Consider the following 16,554-nt stretch of genomic DNA (forward strand, 5'->3'; position numbering starts at 1 on the left):
CTCCAATTAGGACTACATCTCGACACAATTTAGTCAATCAAACGGTACGATAAAACCATATATTTAATCCTGAAAGAAAGTATAACAAAGAGAAAAAGAGAGAGACGAGATTTTATCTTCAGTCTCTATCTAGAATTTAATTGGTTTTAATTCTTATTTTATTAATATTGAATAAATCGAATCCGTTTAATAACATTACGGAGAATAATTTTTTATTATAACTCCATATATAGAAATGTTTCTTTATTGTTGTGCGCGATATTGTAATTTTACTTATATATTAAAATTAAGCGATTAATAATATAATATAGATTATAAATGCAAAAAAAAATCCACGAAATACTAAAAATTTATATGATTTCAAAACTCGTCGATGCAATTGATGTGAAGGATTAGTCCTTCGCAGTCAAAGAGAGTGACTAAAAATTCAACTGTAATATAAAGTGAGCGTATTAACTATGTATATAAATGGCAGGAAAAATCCCATTTTGATGTAAGCGTTTAATGAAAGAGGAAAAAACCCGTGAAGAATCGAGTCGATCGTAGTGACTAAGCACGTTTCTTCCTTCATAAGTTTTATCCTGGTGAATGTTTTTCATCCTGGTACCGCGCACCATTAATTACTCGTTGCGTATTATTACAAGGCCAAAGCGAAATCTTTCTTCCCCGAAGAGATCCCCTCGATGGTTTTGACCAAGATGAAGGAAACTGCGGAAGCTTACTTGGGCACGACTATTACGAACGCCTTGATCACGGCGCCTAGCGTACTTCAACGACTCTCAACGTCAGACTACGAAGGACGCGGGCACTATCGCCGCTCCGAATATCCTGAGGATCATTAACAAGCCGACAAGCAGCTGCCATCGCTTATCGGCTCGACAAAAAGGGTCGCGTTGAAAGGAACATTCTGATCTTCGATCTCAACGGTGATACTTTCAACATATCGAAACTGATGTGGCATGTTTGAAATAAGCTTGTGTTCCTAACGTGGATACATCGATAAGAAAATAATTCGCATAATCCATTGTGTAAACATATTTTTAAAGATGGCAATTAAATTGCTGTTGCGTAAAACATTTATATTAAATAATTACACTAGCATTGGAATAATTTACCATTTAATTTCAATGAGATATGTATATTACAAACTATATTTTTAAAATTTTTAATTTTGCACGTAAAACAATATAATTTATTTTATTTCGACAATAATTTTTAAAAATCAAAAATATAATTTTGTTAAGTAAAAGATTCCAATGAGATGTGTGTGTATATGTGTGTAATAAAGCTTATTACATCTCATAGATAAACCTTTGCCAAAGGTTAAAATAACAATCGGCGATACTCATTTGATAACCGATCACACATTTTATGTACACAAGAATTTGTGAGAAAATACAAGAAGGATCTGATGAAGAGCTATGTTTTCTCGGTTGAATATTGCTTGGAGTGTGCCAAAAGGACTCTGTTCTCTTCTACGTCAGTCAGTCTTGAAACATTTACTTTACTAGATAACATTGGTTTTTACACTTTGACCGTAGACATCTATTTCAAGAAAGTAAACGAGGATCTCTTTACAAACATTCTGAAATCTGTAGAGAAGATGCTATATGACGCTAAATTGGATAAGGCTAAGATTCATGATATAGTTTTTGTTGATAGATTAACGAAGATACGCTCTAAAGTTTCTACAAGTTTAAAGCTAATCTCATATATGTCATCGCTTCGCTAACCGAGGCGTGTATTTCAAAGACGTTCTACCGTTAAAATAGCTCGCCGTTTAATTAGGCAAATTAACATTTGTTGACTCAATTTCCTGTGATAAAAGCCAAGATAATGCTAAGTGTTTACGTTCGGTGACAAAACACATTAAAATGCGATTCAATTTCCCCGCGCCGCCATCCACCTCGGCGCGGAGAAAAGTCGTAATGGTGGCACACGTAGAGAAAACACGAGGGTTGTCCCCAAGTATTTGTTACGGTATTAATGAACTAGATGACAAAATCAACAGACACTCCTGCTATTCCCATCGCAACTGTAGAAACGATATTTTCCATTAGTTAGTAATATTCCGTGAGAATTTGACAGAACCAATCTTCGGCCATTTTCTTAGGATTACTTAAAAGATATGGAATTAAATAAATCTATAAACTTGAATAAGAGATTGTTGCGGCGGGGCAGTTTAAAGTGTTAGTATACAAGACTACTGGTAAATCTTATAGGTCCGCTAGGTCATACAGAATCTTCTCTCTCTTTCTCTCTCTCTCTCTCTCTCTCTCTCTCTCTCTCTCTCTCTCTCTTTCTCTCTCTCTCTCTCTCTCTCTCTCTCTCTCTCTATCTCTTTCTCTCTCTTTCTTTCTCACACTGCAGAGCGGAGTATGTCCGCTTGGTCTTAGCCTTTTGTCACATTATACTTATCCATTTTTGTATGTTCTCTCAACTTTACAATGCTTCGATTTCTGTTCCTGTCATCTCACTATTATATTCAGCTTTATTTTATTTTATTTTATTAAGTTATTTTTTATTATTATTTTTTTTTTAATTTATAGCTTTAAAGTTTTAATATTAAGATTTGGAGGTGAAGCTAATATACTGCTTAAAAGTTTATTTTTGTTCAAGTAAATGCATGTATATATGATGAATGTATAAGTATAATTCAGCATCGATGTATGTATAAGGTGAAGAAAAATGATTTGATTATATAGTCCTTGACTTTAGTTTAGTGTAATGCGCCGTGAAAGCGACAATTAAATCACAGTGTGTTATCCAAACATAAACAGCCAAATTATATATTCTGAATTATACATTCTCTAATCATCACACATGTGTATACATTTGCTTGAACAAAACTCAACTTCAAAGTAGTATGTTAGAAGACTTAGTTGTGCTCATTGATACTTTTTATCAAGAAAGTGTGGACAATAACATATTTTAATTTCAGCGAAATCTAACTGAAAGCCATTTTCCTATCTAAAAAAGGAGATGTTAAATCGAATCGAATTTATTGTTGCCGCTTTTCCGAGATGCTGATTGGCTGTCTCGCTATAAAGTTGTTAAGTGCGTTGTGACTGTCTTCACTTCGTGTCATTTCCAGCTGTCAAACTACTTCGTGTCATTTTCAGCTGTCAAACTGTCACTTTTGATAGCTGATTGAAATAATTACAAGAAATCAGGAAAAAGAAAAAAGAGCCAAATAAAAAATATACGAGAGGAAGAGAGAGAGAGAGAGAGAGAAAGAGAGAAAGGGGGGGGGGAGAAGTAAGAATCCTTTCTAAAAAAGGGCATGGCATCAATACTCGCATCTCTCGAAGTATTGTTGTCGCTTTTCCGCGATGCCGATTAAACGTGTGTCAATAGTTTTTAAAAAAGTTATGGTGTTGTAATTAATAAAAACATTTTTTTAAAAATTATTTTGCCCGGAAAACTTGAATTTTGAAAGCTGGACGTGAAGTGCTAATTAAATATCGACAGATTTATTTATTTTAACGCAGTTTTCATATAGTTCCGGACGCGTCCAATAATTTTCTAAAGAGTTCCAGTGATATAATTAATTAAAACATTTTTTAAACAATTATTTTGTCCGAAAAACTTGACTTTTGAGGGCTAAAGGTGAGATGCTGTTCAAATATCGACAGTTCTATTTATTTTAACGGAATTCTTATATAGTTCCGGACGCGTACAATAAATTTCTAAAGAGTTCCGGTAATATAATTAATTAAAACATTTTTTAAACAATTATTTTGCTTGAAAAACTTGAATTTTTATGGCTACACGACAAGTGCTAATCGAATATCGACAGATCTAATTATTTTAACGTAATTCTCATATAGTTCGGGACGCGTACAATATGTTTCTATAAAGTTCAGGTGATATAATTAATTAGAACATTTTTTAAATAATTATTTTGCCCGAAAAACTTGAATTTCTAAGGCTACACGTCAAGTGCTATTTGAATATCGACAGATCTATTTATTTGAACGTAATTCTCATATAGTTCGGGACGCGTACAATATGTTTCTATAAAGTTCCGGTGATATAATTAATTAGAACATTTTTTAAACAATTATTATGCTTGAAAAACTTGAATTTCTAAGGCTACACGACAAGTGCTAATCGAATATCGACAGATCTAATTATTTTAACGTAATTTTCATATAGTTCGGGACGCGTACAATATGTTTCTATAAAGTTCAGGTGATTAATTAATTAAAACATTTTTTAAACAATTATTTTGCCCAAAAAACTTGAATTTTTGAGGCTACACGATAAGTGCTAATCGAATATCGACAGATCTATGTATTTTAACGTAATTCTCATATAGTTCGGGACGCGTACAATATGTTTCTATAAAGTTCAGGTGATATAATTAATTAGAACATTTTTTAAACAATTATTTTGCCTGAAAAACTTGAATTTCTAAGGCTACACGTCAAGTGCTATTTGAATATCGACAGATCTATTTATTTTAACGTAATTCTCATATAGTTCGGGACGCGTACAATATGTTTCTATAAAGTTCCGGTGATATAATTAATTAGAACATTTTTTAAACAATTATTATGCTTGAAAAACTTGAATTTCTAAGGCTACACGACAAGTGCTAATCGAATATCGACAGATCTAATTATTTTAACGTAATTCTCATATAGTTCGGGACGCTTACAATATGTTTCTATAAAGTTCAGGTGATATAATTAATTAAAACATTTTTTAAACAATTATTTTGCCCAAAAAACTTGAATTTTTGAGGCTACACGACAAGTGCTAATCGAATATCGACAGATCTATGTATTTTAACGAAATTCTCATATAGTTCGGGACGCGTACAATCTGTTTCTATAAAGTTCAGGTGATATAATTAATTAAAACATTTTTTAAACAATTATTTTGCCCGAAAAACTTGAATTTCTAAGGCTACACGTCAAGTGCTATTTGAATATCGACAGATCTATTTATTTGAACGTAATTCTCATATAGTTCGGGACGCGTACAATATGTTTCTATAAAGTTCCGGTGATATAATTAATTAGAACATTTTTTAAACAATTATTATGCTTGAAAAACTTGAATTTCTAAGGCTACACGACAAGTGCTAATCGAATATCGACAGATCTAATTATTTTAACGTAATTCTCATATAGTTCGGGACGCTTACAATATGTTTCTATAAAGTTCAGGTGATATAATTAATTAAAACATTTTTTAAACAATTATTTTGCCCAAAAAACTTGAATTTTGAGGCTACACGACAAGTGCTAATCGAATATCGACAGATCTATGTATTTTAACGAAATTCTCATATAGTTCGGGACGCTTACAATATGTTTCTATAAAGTTCAGGTGATATAATTAATTAAAACATTTTTTAAACAATTATTTTGCCCAAAAAACTTGAATTTTTGAGGCTACACGACAAGTGCTAATCGAATATCGACAGATCTATGTATTTTAACGTAATTCTCATATAGTTCGGGACGCGTACAATCTGTTTCTATAAAGTTCAGGTGATATAATTAATTAAAACATTTTTTAAACAATTATTTTGCCCGAAAAACTTGAATTTCTAAGGCTACACGTCAAGTGCTATTTGAATATCGACAGATCTATTTATTTGAACGTAATTCTCATATAGTTCGGGACGCGTACAATATGTTTCTGTAAAGTTCCGGTGATATAATTAATTAGAACATTTTTTAAACAATTATTTGCTTGAAAAACTTGAATTTTTATGGTTATACGACAAGTGCTAATCGAATATCGACAGATCTATTTATTTGAACGTAATTCTCATATAGTTCGGGACGCGTACAATATGTTTCTGTAAAGTTCCGGTGATATAATTAATTAGAACATTATTTAAACAATTATTTTGCTTGAAAAACTTGAATTTCTAAGGCTACACGACAAGTGCTAATCGAATATCGACAGATCTAATTATTTTAACGTAATTCTCATATAGTTCGGGACGCGTACAATATGTTTCTATAAAGTTCCGGTGATATAATTAATTAGAACATTTTTTAAACAATTATTATGCTTGAAAAACTTGAATTTCTAAGGCTACACGACAAGTGCTAATCGAATATCGACAGATCTAATTATTTTAACGTAATTCTCATATAGTTCGGGACGCGTACAATATGTTTCTATAAAGTTCCGGTGATATAATTAATTAGAACATTTTTTAAACAATTATTATGCTTGAAAAACTTGAATTTCTAAGGCTACACGACAAGTGCTCATCGAATATCGACAGATCTAATTATTTTAACGTAATTCTCATATAGTTCGGGACGCTTACAATATGTTTCTATAAAGTTCAGGTGATATAATTAATTAAACATTTTTTAAACAATTATTTTGCCCAAAAAACTTGAATATTTGAGGCTACACGATAAGTGCTAATCGAATATCGACAGATCTATGTATTTTAACGTAATTCTCATATAGTTCGGGACGCGTACAATATGTTTCTGTAAAGTTCCGGTGATATAATTAATTAGAACATTATTTAAACAATTATTTTGCTTGAAAAACTTGAATTTCTAAGGCTACACGACAAGTGCTAATCGAATATCGACAGATCTAATTATTTTAACGTAATTCTCATATAGTTCGGGACGCGTACAATATGCTTCTATAAAGTTCCGGTGATATAATTAATTAGAACATTTTTTAAACAATTATTATGCTTGAAAAACTTGAATTTCTAAGGCTACACGACAAGTGCTAATCGAATATCGACAGATCTAATTATTTTAACGTAATTCTCATATAGTTCGGGACGCGTACAATATGTTTCTATAAGTTCCGGTGATATAATTAATTAGAACATTTTTTAAACAATTATTATGCTTGAAAAACTTGAATTTCTAAGGCTACACGACAAGTGCTCATCGAATATCGACAGATCTAATTATTTTAACGTAATTCTCATATAGTTCGGGACGCTTACAATATGTTTCTATAAAGTTCAGGTGATATAATTAATTAAAACATTTTTTAAACAATTATTTTGCCCAAAAAACTTGAATATTTGAGGCTACACGATAAGTGCTAATCGAATATCGACAGATCTATGTATTTTAACGTAATTCTCATATAGTTCGGGACGCGTACAATATGTTTCTGTAAAGTTCCGGTGATATAATTAATTAGAACATTATTTAAACAATTATTTTGCTTGAAAAACTTGAATTTCTAAGGCTACACGACAAGTGCTAATCGAATATCGACAGATCTAATTATTTTAACGTAATTCTCATATAGTTCGGGACGCGTACAATATGCTTCTATAAAGTTCCGGTGATATAATTAATTAGAACATTTTTTAAACAATTATTATGCTTGAAAAACTTGAATTTCTAAGGCTACACGACAAGTGCTAATCGAATATCGACAGATCTAATTATTTTAACGTAATTTTCATATAGTTCGGGACGCGTACAATATGTTTCTGTAAAGTTCCGGTGATATAATTAATTAGAACATTTTTTAAACAATTATTTTGCTTGAAAAACTTGAATTTTTATGGCTACACGACAAGTGCTAATCGAATATCGACAGATATAATTATTTTAACGTAATTCTCATATAGTTCGGGACGCTTACAATATGTTTCTATAAAGTTCAGGTGATATAATTAATTAAAACATTTTTTAAACAATTATTTTGCCCAAAAAACTTGAATTTTTGAGGCTACACGACAAGTGCTAATCGAATATCGACAGATCTATGTATTTTAACGTAATTCTCATATAGTTCGGGACGCGTACAATATGTTTCTATAAAGTTCAGGTGATATAATTAATTAAAACATTTTTTAAACAATTATTTTGCCCAAAAAACTTGAATTTTTGAGGCTACACGACAAGTGCTAATCGAATATCGACAGATCTATGTATTTTAACGTAATTCTCATATAGTTCGGGACGCGTAGAATATGTTTCTATAAAGTTCAGGTGAAATAATTAATTAGAACATTTTTTAAACAATTATTTTGCCCGAAAAACTTGTATTTTAGTGCTAGGCCTGAAATTCTAATCGAATATCGACAGATTTATGTATTTTAACGTAATTCTCATATAGTTCTGGACGCTTACAAGAGTTTTTTAAAAAGTTACGGTGTTATAATTAATTAAAACATTTTTTAAACAATTATTTTGTCCGAAAAACTTGACTTTTGAGGGCTAAAGGTGAGATGCTGTTCACATATCGTTAGTTTTATTTATTTTAACGCAGTTCTCATATAGTTTCAGACGCGTACAATAATTTTCTAAAGAGTTTTGGTAATATAATTAATTAAAACATTTTTTAAACAATTATTTTGCCCGAAAAACTTGAATTTTGAGGGCTAGACGTGAAATGCAAATCGAATATCAACAGTTCTATTTATTTTAACGCAGTTTTCATATAGTTCTGGACGCGTACAATAGTTTTTGGAAAGTTACGGTGTTATAATTAATAAAAACATTTTTTAAACAATTATTTTGCCCGGAAAACTCGAATTTTTAAAGCTAGACCTGAAATGCTAATCAAATATCGACTGATCTATTTATTTTAACGTAATTCTCACATAGTTCCGGACGCGTACAATAATTTGCTATAGAATTCAGGTGATATAATTAATTAAAACATTTTTTAAACAATTATATTTTCCGGAAAACTTGAATTTTGAGGGTTGACGGGAAATGCTAATCGAATATCGAGAATTATATTTATTTTAACACAGTTTTCCTATAGTTCCGGACGCGTACAATAATTTTCTAAAGAGTTCGCCAGAAAGTGAAAGTTTTGAAAATTGATTGAAAATTAACAGGTAACATTACATATAATATATTATAATTTTTAATTTATTTAAAGGGGATTAAGTATGGAGATAAAGTATGTAAGAGTGATATTAAGAAACATGAAAATATAATATAATCACTAATTTGTGTTTAGAGAGTGAGAGAGGGGCGGAGGGAGGAGAGTGGGAGAGCGTGAGAGATAAAGAAGACGATTAAATAAGAAACTAAAGTGTAAGAGTAATATTGAACAATATGAAAATAATATAATTAATATCATTAATATTATAATTAATAATTTAGAGAGTGGGAGAAAGAGCGTGAGATAGAGAAGGGCATTAAATATGATAAAGTGTGTGAGAGTAATATTACAGAAGAAAAAAAGTGCAATGTTCAATATAAAAATGCTAAGTGGCGCGCGCGAAGCGCGCGCAATGTTGTGGTCTAGTCCATATAAAATGTGCGAAGTCTTTTGATAAAATAGAATTTTTAATAGAAAGAGGCAGTCGAAATACTAGACAATATAAAGCTCTCCATTTGTATATGAACTTGAGTATTTTTATAAGTTGAACAAATAAGTTGAATATTTATTCTTTTTTAAATTTAATTTATAATTTATTGAACTTTGTAATAAATATAAGTTTACAAGTTAGAAGAATAGAGAGATATATATTAAACATATATCTCTAGTCACACACGGATTACATAAATCTTCTGCAAAGACACCGTTATCCACAAAATTATATTTCCACATAATTATATATCCACAAAAAAGCAAATTTCTTTCAAGATTTAATCTTTAAAGTAAATATTACATTTTATTATAATTAATTTATGCTATATAATTGGTTAATATATTAAGATTATGAAATATAAGTATTGAAAAATAAAATGTAAAAAAAATAATACATAACTATATATTTAATTAAATTACACTTTAGATATATATTTAGTCATTTTTATTGGCATTATTTTTTTTCAAAGTTGTTTCACTTTCTTCACAAGACTTACTGCAACATGTCCTTTACCGCGGTGGGCTGCTTTAATGATCACCGATCAGTAATTAAAAGAAAAGCCTCCAGGGCTCAAAAGGCTAATAAACGTTTCCGACGATGAACATCGAAGATAAGAAAACAATCCAACGAGGCAATAGACCCCGGAATGGATTGTACCGAGATGCGAGTATTGCTAAAAAAAAAAAGAAAGAATTCTTGAGCGAGAATGTATAGGTTGGCTCAAAGGATAAGAACGGCGGCAAAGGGCGATTCTCATGTCCCGAGATTCCTTTTCTGTCCGTTGCCATCGACGCACGAATCGGAAGGGACTCTATTGGAATTGTTAGACCGTTCGGATAAGCATCCGGATGCTAGTCGGCGCACGGAACAAAATCGCAAAAGAGAACGAAAGGAATCGAAAGCAGACGGTCGGCCCAGTTAAAAGGAGGAGAAACCAAGCGAAAAAGAATGCTGTGTTTTTTCCTATAAAATTTATTTTTGCCTTCAGGCTTCAACATCGACACCAACGGCATCCTGAATATCTCGAAGAAAAAAAAAACAAGAAGAACGAAGTAATGATTACCAATGACAAGGAACGCCTCAGCAGAGAAGACATCGAGCGAATGAAGGTGAACGAAGCGGAAAGATATCACACCGAGAAACAAAGGGAAAGAGTCGCGGTTAAGAACAAACTCAAGTCACATTACTTTAGCATGAAAAGTACGGTGGAAGAAAGGGTCAATGAGAAGATATCGGAAGCTGATCGAAAGAGTATTGTCAAGAAGTGTAACGAGATTATCAAGTGGATAGACAATATTCCAGCGACGGAAGCGACGGAAAAGGAATCGAGAAAGTACTCATGTATTTTTTTTCAATTCTGCATATCTACTATAATGGTATGGGCGAACGAAGAGCGGTTAATGCATTCGTATTTTGTTAGATCCTTCTCAATTTTTATTAAAATAAAATTATTTCGATAAAAAAATAGATTATTGAAATAGCTTTAAAACATCTATATTAAAAAAAAAACATTTTTAACTAAATTATTTTTATGATCTTGATAATAAATGTAATAATTTTGAAAATATCTATTTTACTTAACATTATGTAAATATATATTATATATTGTTATAATTATCTAGAAAATGAAGAAGAAAGAAAAAATGAGGATATTAATTATAATAAATTTTTAAATAATTTTGTATATTTTCTTGTAACATATTATATGATTATAGATTTAAAGATATGTACATTTTTTTCTAAAAATTCGAATACTTTAATAAAAATAATTATTTTATTTATATATTTTTTAATCTTACATCTTGTTGGAGTGAATTGAGAGACATCACGTAAATACATTTTGAAATTGTTAGTATTTTTGTGTGATGATAGTTATCTATGTATTACCTACCATCACCAAAGAATACCAGAGTTCCTACATTCACCACTATAGGTAATGAAAAAAAAATCGTCAAAATGTTTTATTGTCTCATGTTACATCATAAATTTAATAATCTTTAAGAATGTAATCCTATTATAAAAAGTTTTATGAAACACTTGTTTTATAAAACAGTGCATCAGAATTTTGAAATTAAGTAAACTGCTGTTGGTAACATTAGCGATCCGAATAAATGATTATATGTATATTCGTAGAGCTATAATGGAAGTAGAGATCATTAAATAATAACATAATGATTTGGATTATCAAGTATCTCTGATAATGACACTATTTTAAAATTGTAGCTATAATTTAATATTTACTAAAAATACTATTTTCTCTTTTATTTATAGTAAAAGTTTGCTGTAACTTTGGGGTTAAAAAAGATTATAAATTAAATTCATAAAAGAAAATACCAAGATAAATGAACTTTTATAATATTTATTAGCTTAATTGTTTTGGCTTTTTACTTATTGTTAGCAAAATTTGTCAAAAGCACATTAGTATACAATAAATTTTTTAAATTTTATAAATATAGAACTAGTGATCTTAGTACATAAAAACATAAAAAAACTAAAAATACAAGAGATGATGGTGAAGTGACGGTAAAAAGTATTAATTTCATTTGAATTTCAACATGTTATTTATTGCAAGCGAGCTTGAGAAATGTAATTATCATAATGATTTCGTAGTACATTTGTATGGGATAATATTGTCAGATTAACAACGACCTAGCATTGTCGCTTACAGGTGACACGCGAATGTATATGTATAATCATTATGTTGCCTTCGCATCACATTAAAATTATATGTGGTAATATGTACACAGCGAGAACGTTAAATATTAATGTCTTTAGCTAAAGTAATAGCTTATGAATTAATGGAACGTTTTTTCTCGTAAAAAATAGATATCCAGAGCACCATGTTTCCATTAATTTGTTATGTACAACAGCTGCGCCTTATTCATGGCGGGAGGGGAGTATAGATGACAATCGCATTCGATGATATTTTCGCAGCCACGTGATGTCTTGCTGCGCGCAAACATATTATAACGGTGACTGCTACTTTCGAGATTAACGGCAAGATTGCAGTATCTATCGTCGCAGCCGATTCGCGAACGTCAAGAAACAAACAAGGAACAGAAACTGACTATTACGCCGCAAAATTTTATGCCCTGTACTCAGTCTTTCTCATGCACAATTATTATCATCGCGGCCGTCTGAGTCCCGGCTTGTGACGCGCTATCTCTGGCGTCGTGCTGCCTGTGATCCGAGTTATATGTCATCTGAGATCAAGCGCGTTTGCTTTGCGAATGGAATTCGCAAAGAGGATTTATAATGCACAAAATTGAACAAAATCGGAACATTTTTTGTTTAAGTCGTAATCCTTATAGAGATACGATTCGAATGGATTCCATCTCGATATCCATGGGTCCTCAGTAAGTGTTTCATTACCAAGCCCAAAGATTCTCGGAGATCCACCTTTCGGTGTAATTTCGCTTGTGGTCTCTTCTCCGCCCTCGATAGAGTAGCGATAAGCGGGGAGGAAGTATTAAAAATCGGTATAAAAAGAAACGCGTGATTTACAAACGGGGACGTAAAACGGGACAGAGAAAAGAAAACGAAATAAAAATTTATCGAAGTGACCGTGGCATAAAATTTCTCGCTGGACCACCAAGGAGGCTCGAATATGATGCGCGATTCCGCGGTATTTTCGAGAGTCCTTAGTGGGATTGTAAGAGTAAATAAGATCACAAGCGTCAGAGGTCCTCGAGGACCTCCGGAGGTTAGAACGATATGTAAAGTAGTATTCGTTGTTTATGTGTACGTGTATGTATGTATGTACGTGTAATTATGAAATATGTGTGTCAGAGTGTAAATTATATATATGCACTTACAATATATTTATTATATACACATGTAAAATGTTGCTTCGGTTGTCTGCATCGCTTTAGTTGTTTAAACGCCGCGCATTTGTTTAAACAGAACATGAACTTACTCTCATATCACACATCATATATAAAAAGGTATCATGAGTACAGAATCGATTTGTGATCAACGAATTGTAATTAGGTAATGTAAATTCTTGAATTTTCATCGAAAATGCTCGGCGTTTTTTTAATAAAGAGTTTTTTAAAATGAGAAATTGTCAGCATCTTCGAGCATCCATCAGTCGCGTACGTAAGCAAATATCATTCCAGATTTATACTGCACGGCGTTACCGACGCATTTCTAAATACAACTCGCGCATGAAAATACACACACACACACACATACATATATCTATGGGAAATATAGATATATTTAGGAAATATATTAAAATTTTGATTTCATTAATTTTCAAATACGTTCCACGCAAAATAATTATTAGCATCGATCGACACGTACACGAAAATAATACATATATATATATGATTTACATATATATATATCACTAGCCGTATTACTTCTTGCGTAATGTTATTATTTTCAATCGACCATTCTTATTGTTCGCTTACGCATATTCTGGTTTTTTTTTTTATTGAAGACTGCGCATTACTCCTTGTATTAATATTTACAAATTTCTGCAATTGATGATATCGTTCTTTAGCGCGTAATTTCCTTCAAAAAGAAATTTGAGGAATAATCTTTATTTTCTTATATCGTAGCGTGATTTTTTTCAGCATGTTACACAATGTGTAAGCGATGCATTGTTTTTCCTCTGTGGATTATCGGAGAAACATGACAAAATCGATGCAAGCTTATCAAAGACTAGGCACTTAAGATTTCGGGATCACACTTGGATTATGAAGATATTCAATTTGTTTTTCAAATATAAAGGAAATTTTACGCATTTAATTTTTACAATTATTTTGATCATGCATTAAGTCAATTTTGTAATCTCAAAGATATTTATACGGGATATTATTTCGTATCCCACTTCTCGATATTGTTTTTAATTGAATTTTTTAAAATGTTTAATTAATCGCAGATAAATTTGAAATAATTTAAGAGAAATTTCTAAAAAAATAATTTTTATATTGTTTAAAAAGGTATATGTAAATGTATACTGATTCATTTAGATTACAAATCGTATATATATCTTTCTATATTTGTTTCACTTTTATGTGTTCCCGTAACTTTTCACCCCTATTAACTTATACCTTCGAGTCATTTTGTCTTATTATACGAAACATACAATTGTTCACGCCTGGAAATGCAACCGTTATTTACGAATCGGTTTCATAATAACTTAGCATGTAAGTCCCTCGTTACGACTAGTCAATTGCCTCTTTTAACGCAGCTAATTGCTCCTCGCCAAGCTTCACCTTGTCCTGTATCTCGCGACCGTCCACTATCAGCTTCGCCTTCATGTTGATGAAATGCTGGTAGTCGGCAAATTCCTCTTCATTCAGGTACTTTGCCAAGATCGCTGACATATTATCGCTACGTTTGTCGATATTATTCTTCAAAACCTTCGCTTCTTCTAATTGATCCATTAGCTTGTCCCGTTTACTCTCTAAAATTTTCTGCACAGAAAATAACAAAATTAATATAAATAAAAATTTATACAATAATAAGAATTATATATTAAATCGAATGTGATTAAAACAAGAAGTAAGAAGTACAATTTTTCAGTCGAAACAGATCTTTGTAGTTTTATATAAATTATTAAATATATTTTTCAGTTCTGAATTGCATGCCGATATGATTGTCGGATTTAAAATGCAATTATAAATTGAAACGGAAGATAATATTTTAAATTTATTTAATGATAAAATTTAATAATTATGCTACAAGTAATGATTTTTTCAGCATGTTGCACGATGTGTAAGCGATTGTTTTTTTTTTCTTAAAATAATTGTAAAGAATTTATTACGAAAAGTATCACACATATTCCAGAAATAATATTTATAAAACAAATACAAAAATAAAAATGTATAAATGTGTATTTGTACGTCATTAAAAAATTCAATGTTTAAAATTTACAATATATTAATATTAAAATAGATATATATAAATATCTATAACAGATAACACTACTATTAAATTTTTTAAAAATCGTTATTGTTCTCGTAACTAAATTTATACATTTGTTTCTAATTACATGTTTCGCATCCGATAATTTGATTTGGTGTATCTCTATTAATTTTAAAATATTTATATTGAATTGTGATCTACTACATCCTACGTATGATTACTTTTAATTGGTAAAGGAAAAGCGTTTGCAAGCTTGCCCAGAAAATAAGAAATTTCATACTTACTCTCTCTCCGTGGTCGGCCGGCATTCCATAAAGGGCGTTCTCAGCGCGAGCCAACCTGCCGCTGAGGCCAAGAAGAAGGCTCGTAATCTTACCGACTTCCTCTACGTGATTCCGATACTTGGACGTTTCCGGTGGACGAGCCACAGCGGAAACGCGAGCGGCGACTCGCGCACCCAGAGTCTCATTCATCTCACCTTCCTCCTTTACGGCCTCCTGCTCGGCCCTGAGAACCTCTAGCTTCCTGTCAAGGCGCATCACCAGCTCCTCCTAAAAAATTATTCATAGTTTTAAAAATACACGCAGTTAATACGATACTGAGAACGCCTGTATTTGTTCATTGCTGCTAGATTCGTTTTTCCTAGACCAAGAAAATACGAGAATATCTCATAGATGAGGTAATGATTTGCTATGCGAACAACTAGTTAGGTAACAGTCCAGCCTTAAAGATATATGATAAGTAGAAATTCCAAAGCGCTGTAATTGCATTTTACATAAGACCAGATTGTATTCGAAGGCTAGATGAAACGCTACTTATTATCATCTTATCTCCGCGTAATCATTATTATCCCGCCGCCTAGCATACCGATCAAATTTAGTCGCAGACAACCGTAGAGTTAATTTTAACACATCCCACAAACGCGTTTAATTATGCTCCAATTTAGTAATACCGATGGAATAGTACCTTTTTCTGCCTAAGGTCAAGGCTGTTCGTTGGTACAACCGCCGGCGCATCCTCTTGATGTGTTAATCCCTCCGCCGTGACGTCCCGCGAGTATCTCGTCAAGAACCTCGCCTTTCCCTCGGATGTCGTGAAATAAGCCGATGTGAGGGACAGGGGACTGGTAGAATCGGCCGACAGTGGCGTGACGGGAGCTGAAGGTATCGTTTCGTGCCTGAAAAGAATTTATTACGATGATTACACCTCCGGTTGGTTAATGCGGACTAAACCGGACCGTCTTTCTCTCTGTCTCTCTCACGGCATTTATGCAGAGATATTCTTATAATTGTCATCGTTGCGAGAGGGCAAGGAATTGCGTCAATGAACGTGAGTCACGATTGAATTAATCCCCACGTTTCCGAGCCGAGACAGGG

The 16,554-nt window shown here is 31.9% G+C and overlaps 3 protein-coding genes, 1 long non-coding RNA gene and 1 pseudogene across 8 annotated transcripts in view; 4 read left to right on the forward strand and 1 right to left on the reverse strand.

The window, feature by feature from the left end:
* The window catches only part of LOC118644296, a 218,873-nt gene that overhangs the window by 71,878 nt on the left and 130,441 nt on the right, over positions 1 to 16,554 (forward strand). The gene's annotated exons all lie outside the window — the stretch shown is intronic.
* Positions 388 to 1,185, forward strand: LOC118644295 (annotated as a pseudogene).
* On the forward strand, positions 1,243 to 2,014 carry LOC118644294 (heat shock 70 kDa protein-like). Its single transcript, XM_036282505.1, has one exon. The coding sequence runs from the start codon at positions 1,412 to 1,414 to the stop codon at positions 1,730 to 1,732; it is 321 nt and encodes a 106-aa protein (XP_036138398.1). The 5' UTR covers positions 1,243 to 1,411; the 3' UTR covers positions 1,733 to 2,014.
* Positions 9,717 to 10,769, forward strand: LOC105829388 (heat shock 70 kDa protein). Its single transcript, XM_028194569.2, has one exon. The coding sequence runs from the start codon at positions 10,150 to 10,152 to the stop codon at positions 10,759 to 10,761; it is 612 nt and encodes a 203-aa protein (XP_028050370.1). The 5' UTR covers positions 9,717 to 10,149; the 3' UTR covers positions 10,762 to 10,769.
* Positions 11,844 to 16,554, reverse strand: part of LOC105829559 (protein Shroom) — a 123,758-nt gene continuing 119,047 nt past the window's right edge. For all 3 annotated transcript variants that reach the window (XM_028194099.2, XM_036282498.1, XM_028194098.2), the window contains exons 11-13: positions 16,145 to 16,355; positions 15,463 to 15,729; positions 11,844 to 14,727 (exon numbers count right to left, since the gene is read on the reverse strand). In XM_028194099.2, coding sequence (XP_028049900.2) covers positions 14,476 to 14,727; positions 15,463 to 15,729; positions 16,145 to 16,355 — 730 coding nt within the window. In that variant the 3' untranslated portion in view covers positions 11,844 to 14,475. The remainder of the gene's footprint in view (positions 14,728 to 15,462; positions 15,730 to 16,144; positions 16,356 to 16,554) is intronic.

The sequence above is a fragment of the Monomorium pharaonis genome, chromosome 2, assembly GCF_013373865.1.
Source record: "Monomorium pharaonis isolate MP-MQ-018 chromosome 2, ASM1337386v2, whole genome shotgun sequence".
Classification (NCBI taxonomy): domain Eukaryota; kingdom Metazoa; phylum Arthropoda; class Insecta; order Hymenoptera; family Formicidae; genus Monomorium; species Monomorium pharaonis.